The 27,931-nt window shown below is 36.2% G+C and overlaps 2 protein-coding genes across 2 annotated transcripts in view; both read right to left on the bottom strand.

Moving 5' to 3' along the window:
* LOC137022919 (voltage-dependent calcium channel subunit alpha-2/delta-1) overlaps positions 1–10,239 on the bottom strand; it is a 152,009-nt gene extending 141,770 nt beyond the window's left edge. Inside the window, exons 1-3 of the mRNA XM_067389388.1 lie at positions 10,205–10,239; positions 4,003–4,084; positions 3,690–3,806 (exon numbers count right to left, since the gene is read on the bottom strand). Coding sequence (XP_067245489.1) covers positions 3,690–3,806; positions 4,003–4,084; positions 10,205–10,239 — 234 coding nt within the window. The remainder of the gene's footprint in view (positions 1–3,689; positions 3,807–4,002; positions 4,085–10,204) is intronic.
* A 17,366-nt stretch (positions 10,240–27,605) lies between these two features.
* pclob (piccolo presynaptic cytomatrix protein b) overlaps positions 27,606–27,931 on the bottom strand; it is a 103,163-nt gene continuing 102,837 nt past the window's right edge. The window contains exon 36 of the mRNA XM_067389386.1: positions 27,606–27,749. Within this exon, the coding sequence (XP_067245487.1) occupies positions 27,606–27,749 (144 nt within the window). The remainder of the gene's footprint in view (positions 27,750–27,931) is intronic.

Genomic DNA, 27,931 nt, shown 5'->3' with positions numbered 1-27,931 from the left:
AAACGTTCGATGGCATCTTTAAAGGCACACTATGTATTTTTTCGCCCCTAGAGGTCGCCTATTCAAAATAGCTTGATGACGCAAAGATTGAGTATGAATTAATGGGAGATGTTGTCTTCACCTCATATCCAGTAGAAAAAAATCAGGACAGGAATCAGGCAGAAATCATATTAATGGATGAGATTTTTAACATTACTATAGTATAAAGCAGCACAGGCTGAGTGTTGTGGGAGCACAATGAGGCAGCTGGAGCGATTGCTAATGAGAGACGAGCGCAAAACATGGCTCGAAACTTTTATTATGCTGCAGTCGTCGCTTCTGCTTCTTCTGGTCAAGCGTATATGGGGTAACACGAGAATACGAGATTCAAACAATAAGAAAATTGATAACAGTAATTTGTTTTCGGTCTATAAATGTATCCAAACAGTTGTTCCCTGGTCTAATAAAACATATAATATATTAAAGCATCTCTGGTGTTTCCATAGTTTCTACAAAATAAAACCGGAAATCGAGGGTAACGCAGGTATGATGTCATTGATAGGCAACACACGGACACAGTTCGTGTCCTATGTAAAAATTACTTATTTCTCTGGATTTAAACATTTTTGGAAACATCTGGGATAATGTAAGTACACAAGTCAACAAAATATATAACACTGTCCTAGTGGTTTTGGATATTTTAATAAAAAAATCTTACATATTTTGCCTTTAAAGCCTATTGACTGATTTTCATGTGAAGGACTTTTTTGCCAGGAGAATCAAAAGGATGTGTCGTTCAATGGTTCAGGTTAATGCAAAAAGTTCCATTCTGTACTGTGATGTCATTGTGTCAGATTAATTAAAACTATAGTCTACATAGACAGTATAGTCTATAGCTTCAAATATACTTTATAATCAAACTATATTAACAATGTAATTTTAATTACCTCATCTGTTGACATGATGCCAGTGAATTGCAGAGCTTGTGCAAACATATCCACACCACTTGTGCAAACATATCCACTTGTGCAAACATATCCAGATCGCATGCTTTCTTAACTGCATATGTTGAAGTTTAATATTTAGCCTGTGCCATTATAAGCACCACAAAAAAGTAAAAATATATAGAAAAGCAATCAATACTATTTACACAAACAGCCTTCTCTCACAAATTAAGTACAGTAGCAAAACAGCTCCTCATTAAATTAACTGCTTAGTAAATGATTCCTTGTGGCATTTCCGAGAAAAGGCATCATATCTGGTCTTGCAAAACCTCAAATGAAACCATCACTCCATCGGCCTGCTCTAATCTTCCTGTCCGTATATACAAGACAACTGTGTGACAAATTGTGACGCAAAAAAGATTAAATCTTTTCTAGTGAAACATTTAAGTCAATGTTAAGTGTTCTGGGGAGACCAAAAGAGAAGGGGAATGAAAAACAAGAGCATGGGTGTGTTATTGAGACAGATGTGAGTGAAAGAGTGAAGAAAACTCCCAAAGGCCTGTCTGTCTGTCACTAAAAGATGAGGGAACACCTGAGTAATGGGCTGAGAAGGACCAGTCCAAACATCCCTCTCCCTCTCCTGCCTCTCTGCAAAGACAACAACATTATTCACACAAACTTATACAATAATTGCCTGACAGCCTTGACCACTCCTGAGACTTCCTCTGCATGCTAATGGACCCACGGGGAGACAAACCCCACACATATAAACACAGCAGCGATGCCAAACCCCCTCCAGGTCTGCAGACTGGCATCAGTGAACCGGGAAAGCCCGACACATCTGCAGTGGGCTCAGGCACCCAGAATCTTTCAAAGGCTGATAACAATTATAACCTGCTGGCATCCATCCATCCATCCATCTTTCCACTGCTGCGCCTTCCAAAGGCTATGCCAGCTGGCGTGTGTACGCGCGCACACACATACAAACAAAAGTACACACATACTCATTGATGCTTAGATCAGATGCAGGTCAGTAAAAGCACGCAAGAGGGTAGATGCAATTTTATTTTGGTGTCTATGGGGCATCTGTTCAATCCCGAATAAGCAACTAAATAAGCTTCCTAAAATTAAACTAAAATTAAACAACCACAATTTATCTATCTAAACTTAAGTATATATATATATATATATATATATATATATATATATATATATATATATATATATATATATATATATATATATATATATATATATATATATATATATATATATATATATATATATATATATATATATATATATATATATATATATATATATATATATATATATATATATATATATATATATATATATATATATATATATATATATATATATATATATATATATATATATGTATATATATATACATATATATACATATATATATATATATATATATATATATATATATATATATATACATATATATATATATACATATATATATATATACATATATATATATATACATATATATATATATATATATATATATATATATACACACACACACACACACAACAGTTCTTTCCAGTTCTCGAATCTGATTGGCTGATAGTCGTGCGATATTTCAGTGATAACAGCACTCTTACCTTTTCACCGTTTCTATCAATCCGCTTGAAGCGATTGTCATGGCGGCCGAGCAAATCCATCATATTTTTTTACTAATACTACACTTTTTGTATGACGAACTGTAGTTTTAATAGTTTTTTTATGCAAGAATATAGTTGTTTAGACCTGAAATATGTGACTATAATGTGATAATTAATCACAGCGCCTATTTTACCATTTGTTTAGACATTTTCGGAGATGTGAGCTCCAGGCTGTCAGCGGCCGTTGAGTGCTTGTGTAACCGCTGAGAACAGCTTCATCTCGGCCAGTGCTTCGGAGATTTGCCACTGGCTCTTACAGTGGTTAAACATGAGAAATAATTCATTTTGGGTACATAAGACGGGCAATCTTTGGTCTCATTAATCTATTACTTTTTCCTGAGCAAATCGAATTGGCTGTTAAATTTAATAATTTAACATTAAGGCTATATTTAACTTACAGTACGTCCTGTAGAGCTCTGCTTTTGTACGTTTGACCGAATTGTACAAATGTGTTTATTTCCTATTGTCATTTATAATGGTTATTGTTGTTAATTTAAATATTGTTGTTCAATAAATATCATGTTATATAAAAAAAAATATATATATATATATATATATATTATGTTTTTGTGTGTGTGTGTGTGTGTGTGTATAGAGAGAGAGAGAGAGAGAGAGAGAGAGAGAGAGACTATATTAAACTAGTATTTAATACTTATATTATGTAAATATGTATTTAAATGAAAAAATATATAATTAATTAAAGTTACTATAAAATCTAAATTGGCATTTATTTGTGGAATATTTTATGTAATATTGCAGCATTTATTATAAATGATGTATCCATGTAGATAATTTTTTTTAATTCATAATAATATTTGATCAAAATAATTTCCCCTCCATTTTGCAGTGACACCTCTTCTCTTCTCTTCTCTTCTCTTCTCTGATGACGTGTTTACTGGCTGCACAACCTGTCACTCATGTGAGATCACAGCAATAGCAAATCAGAACGATCCAATCAATTCCAGATGGACAACATTAAGACTCCACTCTGATATACGGCACAATAAGGAAGAAAATACTATCACAACTTCCGTTTCATACCGATTTTAAAACAGAATTGTCTTACCTGTAGAGCTGTGGCTCGCTTCTTTAAAAAATTTTCTATATTTCGTGCCGCTGTTTCCACAAGCTGTGCCGCATTATTTGTTTCCACAGTGAAATAATTCTGATTATCCATAAAGATCTGCCGTAACAGAAAGAAAAAGACACTCATTAGGGACTCTCATAATGAAGTAACAAGATGAAGGTTTACCGGTAATGATTGTTTTGATAATTAAGCAGGCTTTTATTGAGGCTTAACTCTCACTCATAATTTGTTTTGAATACACATACATCAATATGTACAGGGGTGTGTGCATGAAGGCCACTGGACCTCTGACCTGTTTTAGATCATTCCCAGCGCTGGCTGTGTCTGCTAGAGAAACCAGCTCCTGCTGCAGTTGATCTACCCATTCTTTTATCCTGCAAACACAAACACTCAAATTAAATATTTCAACTGCAATCTATATACATACCTAGAGGGGTCAGAAAATGTGATAGGAAAGACTTTATGAAGTAACTAAATCACGTAGGCAGCTACATGTGTGAGTCATATTAAATTGAAAGCAATTTGCAGTATGGAACAGCTACAGTGAATGTGATCTCATAACAGGTTCTTTTAATATGCATGTTTTAAAAATAGCATAAGGCAGTTACAAACGACTAAATAGTCAGTTAGCACATTGCAAGCAAGTACTCAAGATGAATAACCTTGTAAAAGCTCAAAAAACACTGTCCTTCGGAACAAACACGTGGCACTTAAAGCATAAACAGGTGTACGGAGTTTACCTCAGAAATGGTTTTTGAAGTGGTTTTGTAAATATTGTGCTTTTATTTTGAAGTTTATGTGGCCCTCCCTGATTTTTTTAAAACCAAATAGATTGCTAATTTCATTGCTCAAGACTTGAAAATCTATTAAAGCAAGACAAGGCAGATAACTTCTCAACCAACTTGTTTGGACAAACAAAGGACAGGAAAAACAAGATGGTTATACAAACAAAAATAAGTTGTGACTTTCAATGGCACTTACCTGGAAAAAAATAGTGAAAAAATACAAAATAAGAACATGTTGCAAGGACTTCAAAATAAAAGCACAATGTGCACAAAATGGAAGACAACTGCAAAATAAATCAAAGCCTGCAACCTGCAAAAGCCTTACTTTTTGCAAAATATTATTTTTGAGAAAATGAGAAAGAACTGCTCTACATAAGACAAAATTCTGTGAAGTCACTGGTTCCAATGAATGTTCTCCGTGGTTATATAACATCCAATTCATATTAATAATTAATGCTACTGTACAACCACACTCTCTTTCTTCATGATATTCCTTGATGTCACTGCAGGATGAAAAAGAGAGTGAATTCATGGACATCCAGAAGAAATCACATGTCTTTCGTGGCCTCTGCGATCACAGATCTAAAATTATCCAGACCGTGATGAGAAATTCAGGAGGTGTGTGTGAAGTGTGAAGCCAGTGAACTGGAGGTATCTCTTGAAGAACTGTGTATTTCCGATGCACTGACAATGTTCATTAGACCATTGGTTCCCAACCCCCAGTACTGCACAGATGTCTCCCTAATCAAACACAACTCATCACCTTAGACACGTGTGTTTGACTTGAAGCGGCGCTGCATAGACCGATCGGTGTATGACATCACAGTACCGTGAGAGCATACTGAGCCATCAGCACTCTAATCGCTCTTGCGGTACTTTGATGTCGTACACCGATCGGTCTGTGCCAAGGGACTTTGGTCTGCGCAGTCAAACACAACTCCCAAGACCTCAGACGTGTGTGTCAGATAAGAGAGAAATATCAAAAATGTGCAGTGTTGGGGTCAAGGGTGTAGCCATCATTTCAGAAGTGAGGGGGGCAGAAATGTCAAAAGTAATACAAGGTTTTTTATATTGTAATAAAGGCTATGTCAGTTAGCGCCACATTATACAACAGTTAACCAAACATTCACTTAAGATATAACAGATAATGTTTGTGTGAATACTCGCCAAGACAGATATTTAGAAATACTGTAATTTTGTGCATTTCATAATCGTGCGCAGACTGAAGCGTCTTTGTCTTTGAGGCATTTTTGGATCTGTCAGTCAGCACGAGTAAGATCATTTGTTTACATCATCATGAGTTTGAAAATCATTGGCTCAGACTCATGCCATCAAGAATTCACAATGAATATTCACAAAGTTGGAATGCTGTGCTTTACAATGATACCAAACTGAGAGGAAGCATGAGTCATCAAGAAGCGAGCAGAAAAAAAATAACATTTTTCATGGTCAAAGGAAAGGTAACCCTCTCAGAAAATGTATAAATAAAGATACTTTTAGATGTTTAATTGCTATTTGTTGCTCGAAATTAGCCTGTGCGCATTCCTACTCCTTTTGCCAGCACGGGTCACATATACCCCCTTTCCACCAGCACGAACCGGGTGCTAGTTCAGAGCTAGTGCTAGTGCCAGTTTGGAGTTGGTTCAACTGACGAGCCTTCTAAGAACCGGTTTGCCTTTCCATGGGCTAGAGAGCCAGCACAGAGCCAGGATTTATGTCACAACTATGTCTCATATTTCACAGCAAAGCTAGCGCTGCAGCGCCAAACACACCAGGCTTGTTCGAGATGCATCGGCTTCCCCCAGAGTGATCGGCGCAAAAGGTGCCCTAGATTCAAAATTGAATTTACCTTGGCATAGATAAATAACAAGAGTTCAGTACGGAAAGAGTTCAGTATCGAAAAGACATACAGTGAGTCTCAAACTCCATTGTTTCCTCCTTATGTAAATCTCATTTGTTTAAAAGACCTCCGAAGAACAGGCGAATCTCAACATAACACAGACTGTTACGTAACAGTCGGGGTGTATGCCCCCAATATTTGCATATGCCAGCTCATGTGGTTAAAGTTACCATAGTTTCTTACTGTATTCATGGAGACAAGAACCGTCGCATTAACACTTGCAGTCTGTATAATGCATAAACACAACTTAATTCTTTATAAATCTCTCCAACTGTGTAGCATTAGCCGTTAGCCACGGAGCACAGCCTCAAACTCATTCAGAATAAATGTAAACATCAAAATAAACACTGTACTTACGCGATTAGACATGCTGCATAATGAACACTTTGTAAAGATCCATTTTGAGGGTTATATTAGCTGTTTGAACTTTTTTTATGTTGTTTAAAGGAACACTCCACTTTTTTTGAAAATAGGCTCATTTTCCAACTCCCCTAGAGTTAAACAGTTGAGTTTTACCGTTTTCGAATCCATTCAGCCAATCTCCGGTTCTGGCGGTACCACTTTTAGCATAGCTTAGCATAGTTCATTGAATCTGATTAGACCGTTAGCATCGCGCTTAAAAATGACCAAAGAGTTTTGATATTTTTCCTATTTAAAACTTGACTCTTCTGTAGTTAAATCGTGTACTAAGACCGACGGAAAATAAAAAGTTGTGATTTTCTAGGCCGATATGGCTAGGAACTATACTCTCATTCAGGCGTAATAATCAATGAACTTTGCTGCCATACCATGGGTGCAGCAGGCGCAATGATAGCCATATCAGCCTAGAAAATCACAACTTTTTATTTTCCGTCGGTCTTAGTACACGATTTAACTACAGAAGAGTCAAGTATTAAATAGGAAAAATATCAAAACTCTTTGGTCATTTTTAAGCGCGATGCTAACGGTCTAATCAGATTCAATGAACTATGCTAAGCTATGCTAAAAGTGGTACCGCCAGACCCGGATATCGGCTGAATGGATTCGAAAATGGTAAAACTCAACTGTTTAACTCTAGGGGAGTTGGAAAATGAGCTTATTTTCAAAAAAAGTGGAGTATTCCTTTAAGGCAAGTGTGAGCTCTTGGGGCGTGGAGCACTAGATTTAAAGGGCCACACACACTGAATCGGCTCATTTATAATGATGCCCCAAAATAGGTCGTTAAAAAAATGAATTTAAAAAAATCTATGGGATATTTTGAGCTGAAACTTCACAGACACATTCAGGGGACACCTTAGACTTATATTACATCTTTTAAAAAAAAGTTCTAGGGCACCTTTAAAGCACCACGCGAACGATCCAAAAGCACAAGGAGTCGTTTGCTTTACAAACACACCCGTGGACCTGCAGCACTCCGATGTCACCCACCGAATCGGTCCGCGCTGCTCCGATGCACCTCAAACAAGCCTTCCATTAACAATCGCAAATGTTTCACTACTGTTGATGCTCAGGGCTTTGTGAACCTGTATCCATTAGTATACGGAGATTACAATCGAGCTGCTATTAGCTTGATTAGCTGCTATTTCAAAAATGGCGGTATCAAGTTTTTTGTTGGTCACGGTAACCCCGCCTCCAGCCCCTGACGCAAACGGTTCTTACTTCTAGCCCAGCAATGTTTTGGTGCTACTTACGAACCACTTTTTCTGGTTCGGAGCTGGTGCTTTGTGTGTCGAAAGACAAAGAACTGATTTGAAACTAGGCTCTGGCTCCGAACCAGCACTCAAACTGCCTTGGTGGAAAAGGGGTAATATATTGTTGTTTATTGTCTTCACGTTTCATCAGTAAAAATGTTTCCGCTTTTTATTCTGTTACAGCGTTAGCTGCTGGCTGCTTTTGTCCATATAAGGGATTTCCTGGACAGTTATAAGTTATCAATTCTATGAGTACGTTTTAGACTTTCTGTATGAGAGCGCCCTCTGGCTTCGAGTATGAATGAAACTTACATTACATGAGAGTGTTTAGCGCTCCATAATGCTTACATCACCTCATTTTGAATAAGATTAAAATGTCAGGTCATGCATAGAATATGCTGTCTCTTTGATTTTACATACCCTAATAAGAAATATTTCTTGAGCAACAAATCGGTATATTAGAATGATTTCTGAAGAATTAGCCTATTTGACACTAAAAACTGGATTCTTTGCAATCTCGGGGTGAAAAAAAAATAGAATAGAAAGGGCTTATTCTAAATTGTAATAATATTTCACAATATTACTGTTTTACTGTATTTTTGACCAAAAAAATTGCAGCCTTGGTGAGCATAAGAAACTCTTAATTAAGAATTGAAAAAATCTTACTGACCACAAATCTTTTATGGTAGTATATATTGAGTTATTTTTTATCTTTGATTATTAAACAGTGACTGAGTCGCTCGCCCACTTATGCGACACTGCACAGAAATATTCAGAAAAGCATTCTGCCCTCATTCTGCCCTGTGAGGGACCAAATGACTGCCGTCTTCATCGAAGAAGCTGAGTAGCAAATGTTCAGTGGCTGCATTCAGGACCTTCAGATTGGTTTTGTGTTCCACAGGAGGACAGGGTCTTACTCTCTTTCCCAGAAGAACAGAAACACACATATCTACAGCGGCTGTCCAAGTTTAGGTCCTGAACCCAAACCGTCAATACTAGTATAATAGAACCCTCTGGTGCTCTCTATACTGGGGTCAGAACTGAATTTGAAAAGGAAAGTGAAAAAAGATATATGGGCTGCAAACAATTCTGAATTTAATATAGGCTCCTCCATTCTTCTCCTCTAGTTCTCATTCTATTCTTCTGTCATAGCCTTTTCCCTCAGGGGCTGGAAACACAGAAGCACAGATGTAGGTTGCAATGAGACAACATGTTGGCTGAGGTGCTGTCTAACAAGCAGAGGTGGACAGATATGGTTATACCACTAAGTATCTTCAGTCACAATATCCTGTTTGCAAGTAGATGCCTCCAGCTATGTAAAATACCACTCTCTCTCTGAAACACACTATAAATAAGCCATTACTAGCCAGGCCTCCTTCAATCACAGGACTTTGGCTTGCTTACAGATGTTGCACACTACCTAGTAAACTTTCAGCCACCCATGTTGCCAGGTTTTATTGTGCAAGAGAAGCAAAATATTCTCACAAACTCAAACCCTTTCAGGCACTAATACAGTCTATAATACGAGTCTAAATGTCTGCAGATTTTAGTAACACTTAACTTGAAGCTTGATGTACAGTATAATACATTATAAAAGTATTAATAATGTATACTGTAATGCATTAGATATTTCAATAATTAATTGAAATCACAGTTAGGTCTGTCATGATCATGAATTTTGTGCTACCAAATATTGTTTTGTTCATGTCACTTACAGTGTTAGCCTATTTTTTTTTTTTTAATTGAATATAATAATAACTAATATTAAAAATTAAAGATAAATATAATTAGAAAAATAAAATAGGCCTATATGATTTACTTTATTGCTGTGAAAATTAATAATATTTATAGAATTTATTATATAATATTTTTCAACCTTTATATACAGTAACTGTGTTTTTTATATTGTATATTTTATATATATGTGTGTGTGTGTGTGTGTGTGTGTGTGTGTGTGTGTGTGTGTGTGTGTGTGTGTGTGTGTGTGTGTGTGTGTGTGTGTGTGTGTGTGTGTGTTTTATTCTTTACTCCCAGCCTATTGATGGCATTAGTTCACTTTAAAATGAAAATTATCCCATGATTTCCACTAAACAGCCTTCCGTATTCAAGTTGACACTGCCTTGCTGAAGAGGCCATCACCATCCTTGCTCCAGAACCAGAGCCCAGCCAACCATCACCCCACTGCACAGAACGAATGCCAGAGCCCACCGCAGACAGAGGGCTTGAGCCTGCTGCAATGCACGAGCCAGAGCCTGAAAGGAGGACCGAGTCGACCATAGCCCTGGAGCTCGAGCCTCGCAAAACATCTGACAAGGTGCGTGAGCTAGCTACATTGTCTGTCCCTGTGAGGTTGCTTGTGGAGTTCGAGGGCATGGAGGGATGTCCTGCCCACACCCCCACCGCTGTGGAGGTGTTGTGACTGGCCTCTGGGAATTATTTTGAAATGAAAGACGAAGTTTTCCTGATTATACATTCCCACTAGTCCTGCCCAGCTCAAAGTCTCCTGTGTCCACACTGGTTCAGCCCAGCTCGAAGTCTCCAGTCCTTCAGCCCCTCAGCTCCTCCTCTTACACCAGTCCATTGTGTGGATTCACCTCGAGTTCAGTTCAGTTTGCCAGCGTTGTCCAGGAAAGTCGAGGCTCCGCCTCCAGACGCTGATCCCGTTACTCCACCCCGGTCCATCGACTTGTCAGTGCCGCTTTGGCTCCTCCCTCATCTCCACCTGATACCATCGTCCTCGCGGCTTCACCAGGCTCCCTCGTCCCTCCGGCTCAGCCTTGGTCAGACGTGACCCTGCCTGCACCATGGACTTACGAGCCGTCCGCTGTGCTCCGTCTCTCCACCCCTTCGGCTCCATCTGGCTCCGCCTTCCCTCAGGCTCCGCCTTGGTCCTTGGTCCCACTGGCTCCACCTCAGTCCTCAGGCACCCTGGCTCCACCTTGGATGCTCCTCTGACCATGATGGATGGATAGATGGATGCACTCTAGCTTCCCCCACCATCATCGCCACCCAGGTCTCTCCCACCACCAGTGCCTCTCTGTTTCCACTTTTCGTCTGCTTCACATCCTCATCCAGAGCCTCCACCCTCCCTCCTCAGTTGGATGTATGTTATGGGTGTATGTTATGTTTTAGTTTAATTTTCACTCTGTTTGCTCTGTTCCCGTTCTCCTTAGTTCCTAGTTAATTTCCCTGTTTGGTGATTAGTTTCCATAGTTCCTGATTCCACGTATCTGTTCTGTTTGTCTTTTGATTATGCATTACTTTCACCTGTGCCCTTGTTAAGCCTTCTGTTAAGCCTAACCCCTTGTTCTGTTTAGTTCCTTGGTACAATATTGTTTGCGTGTCAATGTTATATGGTTGTTTATATCTCCTATGGTCTCCACAGATTTCTGTGTGGATTATAATACAAAATAATTTTGTAGCATTACAGGTCTATTATGAGGCATAATTAATGCCATAAGTATACTTTTATAATGTAGTATAAATATACAGACCACAAGTAAAGTGTTACCTAACTGTTCATGTATCTCTTAATGGTACTTCCACACAGCATTATCCTAAATTAAAAGATCTATCTAGTACAGTAGGTAAGATAAAAATGTCTAGTCAAAGGAAATGGCCACAGTTCTTTAGATGGATTCTGCAAAAAGGTAATTTGTCAGCGATCATAATGAGTTTATTCCAGCGAATGTGTGCTTTCATTCACTTCCATTTCCAAGGTCCATTCAGAGATTTCCCTGCGCTCCTCTATAATAAGCTATTTAATCCCTTTACAGGCTGAGGATTAGCGCTCATCTGACAGGGGAACAGAACTGTGACTCTAAGCTTTTTTCTTAAAAGAACTTATGTCTAAGCTCCATAACACTATACAGTTGCTGCTAGGAACAATGTAAGAGTCTAGGCCAGGGCACCAAACACCTATTTTGAAGAGGGCACCAGTAGATGTCAGATTTGTCTCTAATGGCACTAAATTTGCATGCTTTGACAAATCCTGTCATTATTTCTTCCTTAAAAATGTTACATTATTCATAAAAACGGAGGAAAGATTGAACATTCCCGTGGCTAAAGTGTAGAGCAAGGCACTAAAAACACCAAAGTCAGTGTTTGGTTCTCAAAAAATACATGAATTAATAAACCGTATACCTTGAATGCAATTCAAGTCCGTCAAACTTGCACTACTGTTCAAAAGTTTGGTGTCAGTAAGATGTTTTGGAAAGAATGTTCACCAAGCCAAATACAAAAATAGAGGAAAAACAGTAATATTGTGAAATATTATTACAATTTAAAATAACCTCTTTTTTATGTCAATACATTTTAAAATTTAATTTATTCCTGTGATCATTCTGAAATCCTAATATGCTGATTTGCAGCTCAAAAACATTTCTTTATTATTTTGAGTGTTGAAAACAGTTAATATTTTTATGGAAACTTTACACTTTTTGGGGAATTCTGTGATGAATAGAATGATCAAAAGAAATAGATTTGAAATAGAAATGTTTTGTAACAATGTAAAAGTTTGTCGCTTTTGCCTTTTTGCTGAATAAAAGTATGAATGTATTTCTCAAAAAAAAAAAAAATCATACCTCTGAATGGCATTATTAAAATGAATAATTAAACGGAGGATTTAGACAACCTGCACAGCTCATTTTAATTAAGAACTTAGGTAATTCATTTTCATGGTTTTAACCATCTGGCCTGCTTGTCTGCTAAGCTTCTATTATAAATGCTATTATTTAAAAATAAAACTTTGTTTTTTGCAACCTGCAATTGTGTGCTCACAAACACACTGTCTCTTGTTCCCTCCACAGTTGAGTGGTGTCTCTGTGTCCTTAAGTGGACCAGTGTGGGACTGAGGGACAGGTGTCTCTGGCTGTCAGGAGGACACAGTCACAGTGATCACCTGCGTCATCTCTCTGTGGGAATCCTCCCTCAGTTCCCTCTTAAAAGAGCCTGTTTCTGCATAAATACTAGCAACTGAAAGAAACCAGAAGAGCAGTGTAGCTTATGTCACTCCAAATTGAGTGGATTAGTTATTGAGTATTCTCACTTCCTTTATAAGTTTATCAGAGGCACAGATGGGAGGGAAATCCAAAAGTGTTTTATTAATTTTTTTATGTTTTTGTCTTGATGCATCTTTTCTCTCTCTCCAACAGTGATGGTCTCAACAACCATTGTACATTCTAGAATAGCTCAATGCATTTTTTCATTGCACAATTGATTAAAAAACCTGATTCATGCACTGGTGGGCAAAAGTTTGGAATAGTTACAATTTTTTTTTAAATGATTTTGATATAAGTCTTTACTCACCTTCAAGCCATCCTATGTGTATATGACTTTTTTTTGTCTGATGAACACAATCGGAGTTATATTAATAAATATCCTGAAGCATCCAAGCTTTATAATGGCAGTGAACGGGACCAATGAGTATGAAGCTCAAGAAAGTGCATCCATCCATCATAAGTATACTCGGGGGTTAATAAAGGCCTTCTGAAGCGAAGCGATGCATTTGTGTAAGAAAATATAACCATATTTAACAAGTTATAAAGTAAAATATCTATCTTTCACCTTCCGTATTCAACTTACGAAGAAAGTGTAAAACTCTCGCAGTTCAAAGAGCTTATGCTACTGTATGTCCGACGCCTTCCGAATTCAAAAAGTTGAATATGGAAGGCGGTCTGGTGGAAGCTAGATATTGTACTTTATAACTTTTTAAACATGGATATTTTTCTTACACAAACACATTGCTTTACTTCAGAAGGCCTTTATTAACCCCCCGGAGCCGTGTGGAGTACGTTTATAATGGATGGATGCACTTTCTTGACCTTTATATTCATTGGTCCCGTTCACTGCCATTATAAAGCTTGGATGCATTGGGATATTTATTAATATGACTCAGATTGTGTTCTTCAGAAAGAAGAAAGTCATATACACTTAGGATGGCTAGAGGATGAGTAAAGCTTGGGGTAATTCACTCTATACTATGCTGCTGTAAGTAATTGAAAATAACAAAGGCACAGTTTTCCCATTATTTTAAAGCAAGGCATTAGGCCTTATTGACGTAAATTCTCAGAAATCTACCGGAAGAGCCCGTTTAAGAAAAACTCTTGTTATGCAGAACAATTGTGCCCGTTTTTTTACGGCCATTTGCATCAATCTACATTAGTTCAGGCCACCCAAGAGATTTCTTTTTACTGAATACATGTTCTAGAGCAGAAGAAACAGGTGGTCAAATCAAAAGGTCCAGCTACATAATCTTTGTAAAAGGTTATCTTAATGCATTGCATTAACGCTCTTTACACCATGCAATAAAACACAATGTGAGACCACAGTCACAATGTAAAAATACACTAATTCTGTCTTTTATTCCATTCAGAAATGACAGTTTATGGATTTCTAAAAGAAGGTAAAAAATGTGGCATGTTAAGCCTGTAACAGAGACAAAACAGCCTATTCTCTTGTCCTTCTGTCACAACCACCTGGTGAAACTGTCACATTTTAAGAAGAAGTTGCAGACAATAAGGGCAATACATCTCAGATGCATCTATCCTGAACATACAAAAACAGGAATACCTCAAAGTACAGAGATCTCTATCCACATTAATGTTTTTCTGTACAAATTCAGAATCATCCACAACAGTTAAAAGTTACTTCTCTCATAAGATATAGCATGTCTTTTATACAGACTAATTTAAATAGATTAACACAAGACTTGCCAACTCAAAAACTAAAAAATGCTCCACCATCTGTCAGGTCACATCTGTCCTGTCCCTCACAAACGCAATAATTTGTTTGTCATACATGGTCACATTTCACTTCTGTTGAATATGTTATAAAATACAGTACATTAACACACACAATACTGAACTTTTGTTCAAGTAACATTGAGGCAAACAATCTGGATATTTTTAGAAAGGTAAAATAAAGTATGACCCTATTTTCACTTGACTGAATGATATTTGTAAAGTGAAAAACCTTAAATCAAGATTACATAAGGTGGAAGTGAAATGGAAACCTTTAACCTATCTTTTAATCTTTAAGATCAGTGTCAGTACAATCTAAGTGAAACACAAAAACACAAAACAAAATAGCTTTGTGAGATTAACAGACATTTTGTCATTCGCTGATAATCGAAAGAGGTTTGCGAACAGATCACAGGAACAATGAACGAATCATTCTTTTGAGCCAGTTCTTTTCAAAACGAGTTCACAAACTGGACTGATTCTTTAACAAATCATAGTTCAACTCAATGACTCAGTGATTCGGTCACAGCTGTTCTCAAGCTTACTGAAGGTGAAGCTCATAATCAGAAGACTATAGCTCACACATTGTAAAAAAGAATTGTTGGTTTAACTTAAAAAAAGTAAGTTACTTGCCTTAAAAATTTGAGTTCATTAAAATTGAATATTTGAGTTAATACAATGAAGGCGATTGGTTTAATCAACAGAAACTCAAAAGATTATGCTATCCGAACCACATTATAGAAGTCGATTTGACAAAAGAAAAAATGTTGTGATAAATCGTGAATGAATCGTTTTTTGTTTTGTTTTTTTGTTTTTTTACAGTGCGCGCCATATGGAACAATTTTATGGTGCTTTTTTATCTTAACAATTGTGCTTATCACCTCTCCTTGTATGAAAAATATTCAAATTTTTTCTCTTTTTTTCCCACAGAAGAAAGTCATACAGGTTTGAAGCAACATGGTCAGTGAATAATGATAGAATTGTCATTTTCAAGCGAACCATTCCTTGAAAGAAAGCTTTTTTCATTAAACAAATCAATAATGGGGAAACTGCAATATGCCTGACTCCTCACCCTTAATCATTCAGGATAATTCATAATATTGATTGCGAATTTCTCTGCTTTATAATTAAACAACCGTTGCCTGTTAACATCACACCCAACACAATTTGTCTACAAGTTTAAATTTACACTTCCGCTTTGGATGTTATTGACCACTATAGGGGCAAGTTAAACTGCGTTAAACACAAGTAAATAAATAGTTTGTGCCTTGTGCATCCAGCACGACCTGAATGAAATAAAAATGCATTTTAATCAACAGTTGAAACCCTGACACTCTTCTACACAGACAACAAAATCAAAGTACTTACATGAGCGGACTGGGGAACTGCGATGGGCACGAGATATGAACAGATGCGAAGATGAACATCATCATCACGGAGATTCGGAACGGATTCATGGTCAGATCTGTTGATCTCGAGCGCACCATCATCTGTCAATCCACACCAGTTACTTTTCTTCAGAGATATAACGTGTCGCTCTCCTGTCCTGCTGGATAATCTTATTATTTCCCGTCATCAGGTTAGAGACAGACGGGATCGGATTGGTGATGAGTGTCCTGTTGGATATCTCTATACGCGCCGCTTCGTGTTACATGGCAAAAGCGCGTGGCTCTTCTGTGTGATCCTGCGCGCGCTCTGATCAAACTACTGACCCCATATAGAGGGGAGGGAGAGATCAATAGCCCCGAATCAGCGTCATTCTGCCCCCACCCCTCTCTCTTGCCCTCTTATTGCAATAGCCTGTTATCTTTCATCGGATCTTCATACAACGCAACCCTCTCCAGTCCCCCCCTCTCTCTCTCTCTCTCTCTCTCCTCCTCCTCCTCCTCGTCTTATGCTTCCTCAACACATACTAAGTAACACCCTCCTGAAATCAATTAAGAATGCGCACAAAAGTGCCAAGATACTCTCCTGAAAGCCAACACAAAGGATTTGGCATTTCGATTTACGTGAATATGTGTTGCATAAAGAAATAAAATACGAAATAATTGTTCAAAAACATTTTATTTTTATTGTTATTTTAAATAAAACTTACACTTACGCAACGTATATAAATACTTATATTAATTTTATATTAACAAAATAAAGTCATCTACATGCAAATATATAATATAAATTTTGATTAGTCAGATAAAATATTTATTTTAATTCAAATTAGCCTATATAAAGTCTGTATACTACTACAATTACTAATAACAAGATGATAATTCGATTATTATTAGATTAGCCAAACGTTTATTGTAATATTTTTAATTAACGTTATTATTTTAAAAAATTATTATATTTATAAATATATTTATATAAATAGGCCGATACATTGACACGTGTTGTTAGTAAAATACACATAATTATTTTTATAACAATAATAATAATAGGCTAATATGTTAAATGTACGGAGCCCCTAAAGGGACCTTTGCAAAAATAAAATAAAAAATATACAGACTTTCACGTGCGTACGAGAAACTTACGGCGTGAGCATGCGAAAGTCTGTATATTTTTTATTTTATTTTTGCAAAGGTCCCTTTAGAGACTCCGTACATTTCACATATTAGCCTATTATTATTGATATGAAAAAATTATATAAATAATTATGTTATACAAAACAACATCTAGCTACATGTACACTAACATCACCAAACTACATAAAGACAGTGAACTAATTAGCCTATCTGACGTAAAATACACAACTGATCAATATTTAAGCTAAGTGAGAGCACATCATAGATGGTTTTTCAAATACATCCGTTCATTATTCATTCAGGGCATCACTAAATGATGCATCTCATTCATAAACGCTTGTATGCACAGTATCCTTTTTTCTTTGTCTTCTTTATAATGTAAGGCAATGCTATAAATCGTAGCCGAGTTATATAGCTATGATGCTCGTTTAAATTAGATACTGTTTATTTTTCTTCCCATTGCAATAAAGTTAATAAGCGAGCGAGCAGGGATGAGGCAGGTCGGGGCAGTAAGCGGCGTTACCCAGGGATTTCGGCTTTCACCCGTTGCCTAGCAACCGCGCTCTCCGCGGCAACGACGAGTGTCAAAGCGAGGCGCGTGCAACAGGGCGCGAGACTGCGAGAGAGCGCGAGCTCTATAATAGGAGAGGCCTTGTGCTTTTGTTCCCTGGTCTGCATGAAGGTCCATTAGCACCCATCCATCCCATCGAACGGCGGATCCAACAGGGCCTAGAGGAGGTTTTGTACTGATGCACCACTGCAGCCCCTCTGATGGAGAAGAGATACAGTGACCCTGTAGCTTCAAGCACAGAGAGTAGCCAACTATAACAGACCAGGATAAAAGCCCTGGGCCAGCACTCGGCTCAATGAAAAGATGCCGTCCCATCATCAAAAACGCACTTTCTCATTAAAATTCCCAATAGGTCTTAAATAGACAGCGCTGTTGTGACCTCTTTCCTCTTATGCACGGCCCAGCCGATGATTAAAGGATGCTGGAAAGCGGAGTGCATGTGCACTTTGCTTGCAGTTTAATGTGTTCACCCAACTCTTTTCAGACAGGTCTGTGTTTATGGGGTCGGGCCTGCACACAAGAGACTCTGGCAGTGAAGTGTATTAGACATTGATGTGCATTAAAAGCATTTCCGAGGACCTTCCAGGTGCACTTGCGGGTGAAACTCTTTGTGTCGGCGAAGTGTTGGTGTGTTTGTGAGCGCGCCTGTGGCTTGACCCTGGGCCGTTCGGTAAAAGCTAATGACCAAGCTCATTTAATGACGGCAGGAGAGTCTCGATCTGTTTGTCTAGACCAGGGTTTTCAAACTGGGAGTCTGTGGAAAACTTGTAAATATAAGGGGAGACTGGGGATGATAGCAACACTTTTTGCTTGAGCATCAGTAACTCAGTGGTTGTTTGTGCTAGATCTCTCAAATTTTGATGCACAGTAGTCTACTTTTTTTTTAAAAGGTTTTTTTTTTTTATCACCCATAGAAAGCAATGTAATTATCGTCATTTAAGTTCCATAAAGACATTGTTAAAATAGTCAAAGTGACTACAGTGTTTTAACTTTAAAGAGTTAGTTCACCAAAAAATGAAAATAATGTCATTTATTACTCACACTCATGCTATTCCACACCTGTAAGTTCTTCGTTCATCTTCAGAACACAAATTAAGATATTTTTGTTAAAAATCCGATGACTCAGTGAGGCCTCCATAGCCAGCAATGACATTTCCTCTCTCAAGATCCATTAAAGGTACAATTTGTGATATTTTTTTCCGCTAGAGGTCGCTAGAAGCATATTCAAAACAAAGGTGAAGTTTGATGACGCCAAGTTTTAGAGCGGAAACTTGGGACATGTGGTCTCCATCTCAACGGACGGTGCAAAATAATAGGGATTGGAGTCTGGAAGAATTCATGTTCGTGGATGCGATTATTAACGTTACTGTAGTATGAAGCAGAGCAGGACCGAGTGTTGCGGGAGCTGAACGAGGAGCTGGAGCGATTGATCAACACACGCCTCACGAGCAGCGGGACTTTTATTATGACACAGGCGCCGGCGCCGCTTCCGCTTTTCCGGTCATGAGTTTACGGGAGCTTTCCTTGTCGACAGAACCAGCGGCAGATGGTAAACAGTAATTATATTCCATTAATAAGTAACACAATCCACCATAAAACGTACAAGAAGTAAATAAGGAACTGCTTGAAGCAAGCTAGTGGTTTGCTGGACGCTAGACACTACTTCCGCATTTGTCCACGGCACTGCTGTCATGTGGTTTCTACGTCAGTAAAGGCGGTAACAAAGGTAACTGACGTCATTGACAGGCGACTGCACTGCCCCGTGTCACTGTTTAGAATGGGAATTTTCTCATGATTTACAAGAAGTTGAAAACATTAGAGATATTGTTTGTAATCAGCTGGACAAAGTATATAACACTAGCCTAGTGGTTTTTGGATATTTTACTGCAAAAATTTTCCATATTGTACCTTTAATGTACTAAAAACATATTTAAATCAGTTCATGTGAGTACAGTGGTTCAATATTAATACTATAAAGCGACAAGAATATTTTTGGTGCGCCTTAAAAACAAAATAACGACTTATTTAGTGATGATGGCCGATTTCAAAACACTGCTTCAGGAAGCTTCGGAGCGTTATGATTCTTCTGTGTCGAATCATGATTCAGATCGCGTGTCAAACCGCCAAACTGTTGAAATCACGTGACTTTGGCACTCAGAACAGCTGATTCGACACGTTGATTCATAACGCTCCGAAGCTTCCTGAAGCAGTGTTTTGAAATCGGCCATCATCACTATATAAGTCGTTATTTTGTTTTTATGGCACACCAAAAATATTCTCGTCGCTTTATAATATTAATATTGAACCACTGTACTCACATGAACTGATTTAAATATGTCTTTAGTACATTAATGGATCTTGAGAGAGGAAATGTCATTGCTCCCTATATGCAGGCCTCACTGAGCCATCGGATTTCAACAAAAATATCTTAATTTGTGTTCCAAAGATTAACAAAGGTCTTACGGGTGTGGAACAACATGAGGGTGAGTAATAAATGACATTATTTTCATTTTTGGGTGAACTAATCATTTAATGTTATGAAGCAACGAGAATACTTTTTGTGCACAAAAACAAAACAAAAATATTGACTTAATTCAACAATCTCCTCTCTTCTCTGACAGCCTTCTATGCAGTTGATGCAGTGAACGCTGTGCAGCACTTACATGTTAACGTCCGAATGCCGGCTCAGTATTGGCCGACGTTGTTCACAAGTTATGAAGTAAAATTTTTATCTTCCGCACGAGCCACCTTCCCTATTCAACATACGCAGAAAATGTAAAACTCTCGCAGTTCAAACTTACTCTATTCAACTTACGGAAAAAGTGTAACTGACGTGATGCCAGTTTACCCTTTCTTCGTAACTTCAATACGGAAGGCGGTCTGGCGGAAGCTATATATTTTACTTTAAAATGTTTTTTACACAAACGATTCACTTTGCTTCAGAAGGCCTTTATTAACCCCCCAGAGCCGTGTGGAGTACGTTTATGATTGATGGATGTGGATGGAAGCACTTTCTTCAGCACATACTCAATGAGACCTAGATCACTGCTATTATAAAGCTTGGATGCTTCAGGATATTTATTTATATTTCTGTGATTATGTTCATATTTTGGGTTCATATTTTTATTATTTTCATTTTTGGGTGAACTAACCCTAACAGAGAAATGTGATTGATTTGAAGGGGTTGGTTGTAACATTTTTAATGAACAAGGATGAATGCAAATAATCAACTTAAACTAGAGAAACAGTTACTTTAGGTTATGCACTGTAAGTCAAATAATTGTATCTACAATACAATGATTGCTAGACAAAATATAATCTTGATTTTTTTTTTTTTTTTTTTTTTACTTTCCTTCCTGAACGTCAGTTTTTTGGTCATAAAATCTACAATGTTGCGCACAGTCATATGGCACTTCTCCTGTGAGCTCAATAAGGTGATAAGAGTGTGTGATATAGATGGCTAATTGGGCCCAATTTGGACATTTTGTTCTCACTTTTGTGGCCACCATTAATGGCTGTGTGTTGAGTTATTTTGAGGGGACAGCAAATTTACACTGTTATACAAGCTGTAGACTCACTACTTTACATTGTAGCAAAGTGTAATTTCTTCAGTGTTGACACATGAAAATATATAATAAAATATTTACAAAAATGTGAGGGGTGTACTCACTTCTGTGAGATACTGTATATATATAATAAATAATTAAATAATAAAATAGTAACCGTAAATAAATAATTAAATAATAAAAATGGTTAAATATATTTGATTAAAATAAACACTTAAATAAATGTAATTTTATTTAAAAGAATAAGTACATTGTTTAAAATAAATAAAAACAATCTATCTAATTTAAATATAAAAAATAAACAAATAACATTTGATTTAACAAATAAATTTGATTACAATAAATTGATATAAAAATTGATTTAAATAAGTAATAATTTTGATCAAAATATTATATGAATTTGATTTAAATAACTAAACTGATGAAAATAAATTCAACTTAATTTAAATAAATTAATAACACATCTACACCTAACTGTTCAGTATTATATTAAGTATGTAACGTAATGTAACGTACGGAAGCCCTGAACCGCATGGTAAAAAAAAAAAAAAAAAAAAAAAAAACTTGGTGGGGAGGAAAAAAACCCCGAAAACTTCTCTTTATTTCGACATATTAAGTGGTTATTTCAAGATAAGTCGTTATTTCAACATAATAAGTCGTTATAACGACTTAATATCTCTTTATTTCAAGATATTAAGTCGTTATTTCAACATAATGTCGTTATAACGACATAATATCTCGTTATTTCAAGATATTAAGTCGTTATTACGACATAAAATTTCGTCATTTCAACATATGTCGTTATAACGACATAATATCTTGTTATTTCAAGATATTAAGTCGTTATTTCAACATAATAAGTCATTATAACGACTTAATAGCTTGTTATTTCAAGATATTACGTCGTTATTTCAACAATGAGTCGTTATAACGACATAATATCTTGTTATTTCAAGATATTAAGTCGTTATTTCAACATAATAAGTCATTATAACGACTTAATAGCTTGTTATTTCAAGATATTACGTCGTTGTTTCAACATAATGAGTCGTTATAACGACATAATATCTTGTTATTTCAAGATAGTAAGGCGTTATTTCAACATAATAAGTCGTTATTACAACATAATATCTCGTTATTTCAACATAAGTCGATATAAAGACATAACTCTTTGTTGTCTATCAAGTATGATAAAGGACGTGCATTTAACGTCTTCGGTGGCACAACACGTATTGGATCGTAATTCTAGCTTTTGCTGCGAAATAACGACTAATATCTTGAAATAACCAGATTTGTTATAATGACTTATGTTGAAATAACGACTTAATATCTTGAAATAACAAGATATTATGTCGTAATAACGGCTTATTAAGTTGAAATAACGAGATATTATGTTGAAATAACTTAATATCTTGAAATAACGAGATATTATGTCGTTATAACGACTTATTATGTTGAAATAATGACTTAATATCTTGAAATAATCAATTAATATGTCGAACTAACGAGATAAGATTTCGTTTTTTTTCTTCCTCCCCACCAAGTTTTTTTTTTTTTTTTTTTTAACCATGTGGTTCAGGGCTTCCGTAGTAACGCAATAACAGAAACTAAATATTTTACAAATAATTTTTACACATAGGCCTAATATTATTTTACAAATAGGGTCTTTATACATGAAAACAACCAGATAGGCTAGTTGCATTTTCAATTTTAGGATGGGGGTCCCTCGCACGTGAATGCTCCTATTTAAGGGTCTTTCACATCTAAAATATTATAAACCCATTATGTAGATTATAGACATAGCCATTATGTAAAGACAGTGTCTTAACATAACTACAGTTAGTCAAGGGGCAGTCTTACTTTTCTTTATCAAATTAGACCAATCTACGTGTTTATGTAACTGACTTAAAAAGTTATGAACAGTCTTAAAGAAACAAAAATATATCACTGAATTGTAAGACTATTCTTAGTGGTTTATGCAACCTCCCCCTGGGTCTAGACTCCATTTATGAAACTAAAGTGTGTGCATTTATTTATTTACTACAGGCTTGTTTCGGTAACTCTAGCTACGGCGTTTATTAGGCCTGATTCTGAAACAAACACACCATTGTCTCTCGGGAGTTTGAGGAAGCTAATTAACTTCAGATATGAGACGATTGTCAAAGCAATTCTGCGACGGATATCGAGCTAAAAATCGCGAGCGGCTTTCGCTCGATTTTCAGGGAAAGCGTTCTCATTTGCACAGTATTATCGAGTAATGCTGGCTGATTAGACACATCAAAAACCAGAATTTATCATGGTCTACTGAACTGAGGATGATGAGTATCACACACTCACTAGCACATCCTGCTATCCAAGCTACATCGCTCCCCTGGGTCCTCCTACCCCTATACCCCCGTCTCCATGGCAACATGCCCTGCTTCGGCATTACCCAGAGAGAGAATGGATGCTCACAAACACTCCTCTCATAGTCTGTTTCGAGTACATGGTTCTTGTTGCCCCTGCTTTGAAACAGACCTGAGGCTACAGTGATGAGTGGTAGTTTCTTTGTGTGGTGGCAGGAGTCAGGACTTGTAATCGTTCTGGTAAGGCTGCCTTGTGTTCTTTAATTTAGCCCTGACAAAATGCTGAAGGGATAATGAGGCCCGGATGAGTCACACTCCCTTTTTCTCCTTCATTTCCTCTTTTTTTTTTCTTTCTTCTTAGTATACGTGCATGTTTGTTGCAGTTCACGCAATGATCATTTAGTTGGTCAGTTCATAATATATTTCAAATAAGTGATTATTTTCATAAATCGAAACAACTAAGCTAATTAAGTTTAACTTCTTTTGAATACTCGCGTATATGGCCAGTCTCTGAACTACTTCCCTTGTAATTATTATTAGACAGACATCTCCCTCTGCTGGCCAAAAACTGTAAACACAAGACTGTAAATCGCACAAAAATCGAAAAAGAAATGGAAATGAATAAGAAACTAGGCCTATTTTTGAAAAAAGAAAAGGCTTTAATTAGGACTATTACTCAGTAAGATTTATTTTAATTATTTAATATAAGTTTTTATAAATAATGGTAGTTAGTAATCTCATAGCTATTCTACTTGCTAATCCATGAAGAATGTGTATATATATATATTTATATATATATATATATATATATATATATATATATATATATATATATATATATATATATATATTATAAAACCACACTTTGCCAGGGCAGTGGAGGGCAGTGTATATAATTTATATTTTTACAATTTTCCTCCTTCTTATCCCCTTTTTTAATCTCTGTATATTTTACCTTTTATGACTGTGGGCGGATCTTGGGCTTTGTTGTAAATATTATAAATTTAAAATGTTTAATTTAAAAAAATAAAATAAAAAAACTTTAATGGTCCTAAAATAGGGCTGAGACAATTCAAGCCACAATTGAATTAATTAAATAACCATCAAATAAGAATGAAAAAATGTAAACAGTTCACCAGATATGAGCACATTAACAATCAAAACATACCAAACATTTTCACATTTGAAATAAATCTATTCTTTATTATTTGGACGCAGGGAGAAAGTTATTTATTTATTTATTTGTTATTTTTCATATATTATCTTTTCTCTACTGCACAATTTGCATAATTTCATGACATCCTGTGGACAACCACAAAACCATAACATTAGATTTTTTTCTACTTTTTTTTACACGAAGTGAAAAACAAGACTCATTTTACAAGCATTTTTACAGTCGGCATACAACTTCAGATGATGTGTTCAATTTTTCTCTCTTTTTAAACTGAATCCGGAGGCAAAATATATCAACAAACATCTAACAAAACATGCAACATCTATGTAAAAACATAGAAACTCTTTGACAACCATTCAATTTGACAGGAAATTTCGTCTTTTTCCTTTCTTTTTTTTTTTCTTTTTTCTTTTCATTTTCATTCTGAGAGATGTTGTTGATTTCATCAAACAGGTTGGGTTGGAATGGGTTGATTGAACACATGATTTTAAACCAATCCAGATATTACTTTCTTACACACTTAGACAAATACAGTATATGTACAGACATAGTTTGACCTTGATCACAATCACATGCTCAACGTCAGACCAAATAAATATTCAGACCTCTTCTCGTAGAAAATATCCTATATATTTACAAAAAAAAAAAATCACATTCACACTATTTACGGCAACTGAATTCATCAAACGCATCATGATTTTAAAAGGAATGGAGTAATATAAGAATAGAAGATAATATTTAGTAGTCAAAAAGAAATGAATGTGCTTGCTTAAAGGGTACAACTGAAAATATGCATTATGTTTCCCAATCCCAATTTTCTGGTATCTTAGCATATTTTTTTTGTCATTATTTAGGATGACATTTGGAAACCTATGAAAACAATAACGTAAAGTGCATACTATTAATATGTACTGTGCCATAAAGAGGAAGTAAAAAATAAATAAATAAATAAAAATAAACACTATACAATATTCATATAATTAATTTCTTGTTTTCTTTAACAGATATACACATTTTCAGACACTCGCTGGATGTCGCATGTTAAGGTATATGCATTCAAAGAACATAATCCATGTTGCATAGATTTACCCAAACAGAAGCAGTGGTTTGGTTAAAACATCAGGTTGGCACACAATAGTTTATCTTACTATGACAGCAACCTTTTATTCAGATACATCTGTGCACCAGCTGTGCAAGATGCAGATTAAATCATATGGAAACCTCTGTGTACGTTTTATTAACCAGGTTACAAAACACTCCGTTTCCATGTGTGAGATATGTCCACTGATATTGATGATAATGGAAACACTGACCGTTAAGTTAAATTACTGAATGGTGTTTTCAGGACCTAGACAGACAAAAACATGTGCCTTTATCCATCGATGGCACATACTAGTGTAGCTATACACTGATATGGTGCAGAGGCAGTGATCATAATGAAAAAGAACCATCCTTCATAGCTAAACTGACATGAACAGATGAACTTTACAGCAGAAAAACAATATTAAAAAGTGCACCACAATGGAACAGTGACACGGGACGTAGGACATTGCACCATTCAAATAAACAACAAACATAACATTTGGATTTTAGTCGAGCCAATTGAGCCAAAACCCTTATATAAATGCCAGAAAGGTGTACGTTAATTATTATTAATAATATATATATATTTTTTTGTCATTGCATATTTGGATTCCACATACAAATTTATCACAAAACGGAGACTATTGATGACAACATCTGACCACTGACATGACATTTACTTCAAAATGCTCTTCATAAAACAAACACATTGCGGACACGTACAATCATACTTCTGGACAGAGAATAGATGCCCTTTAACTTCAGAGAACCTAATTCGAGGGCTTGAGATGCTAAAAACAAAGTACGCCCTCATTTAGCATCCAACAAACAGCCATTCTCGACATATCAAGAAGATTGTGTGAAAACCAGATCATCTCAACTTCAGTGACGTCAATGACGTCAGTCACAACATTCCCTAAACGTTGAAGACGACACTCAAGACAATATAAACGGAGGAATCTTAAATCGTGTGCGGTTGGATGCTGCATTCGAAAAGTGAAATCCATTATATTTACGATTGTCTTTCTTCCTTACAGTATAACCTCCATACAGTGCATAACATAGACTGATATGGTCATTGTATATCACATGATTGTGTAAAGAACTATAAATTATGCTACTTTATCTCCATGTGAATAATGTTTGCTTTTTTTTGTTGTTGTTTTTTTTTTTTTTGCGATATGAAATATATGACCTTGAACATGTGATAACATCTGAAATGGCATTGAAATGTAGAAAACCTCAAGTAATAATTGGCCCATGCCTAAGATATTTTAGATGTAGAATGTAGTTGCAAAAAATACTCCCGCAAAACGACAACAGCAGTGCTCTGGGAGAGGAAATGGATTTACATATCCTGATTGGGAATGGTTGGGAAAACCATAAGTCTGACCCTACAGACTGTTCGACACAGTAGTCAGTTTATTTCTTGACCTTGATTTTCTCCTGTCAGCCATTCCAGTTTGACAAATCTACTGTTTCCTGTTTTATTTCTCTCTTTTTTTTTTGGAGGGTTCTGATGGGAGATGGATGTGCATCTGATTATGGCTGCGTTTGATTGGTGGTGGCCATTAGCTTGTGCCAGCTGACTGCCCGCTTACGCATGTCCACTTTGTCCAGCCAGATGTAGGCCTCGCCAATCAGGGTCTTCTTCATAAACTTCCCTCCATTTGACACCAGGAACAGCTGTGAAGAGGAAGGGGATACAAGACAGGGGAAAGGGCAAACAAAATGTAAGTAAAAGATTCAAGTTAAATTATTTAAATAATATTATACATATACTGTTGTTCAAAAGTTTGGGGGCAGTAAGATTTAAAATAAATTAATACTTTCATTTAGTGACTGTAAAGGCTTTAAAAAAAAAATTA

Source organism: Chanodichthys erythropterus, chromosome 7, assembly GCF_024489055.1.
Source record: "Chanodichthys erythropterus isolate Z2021 chromosome 7, ASM2448905v1, whole genome shotgun sequence".
Taxonomy (NCBI): domain Eukaryota; kingdom Metazoa; phylum Chordata; class Actinopteri; order Cypriniformes; family Xenocyprididae; genus Chanodichthys; species Chanodichthys erythropterus.
The sequence above is the reverse complement of the archived record's forward strand: the minus strand, read 5'-3'. Positions and strand labels throughout refer to the sequence as shown.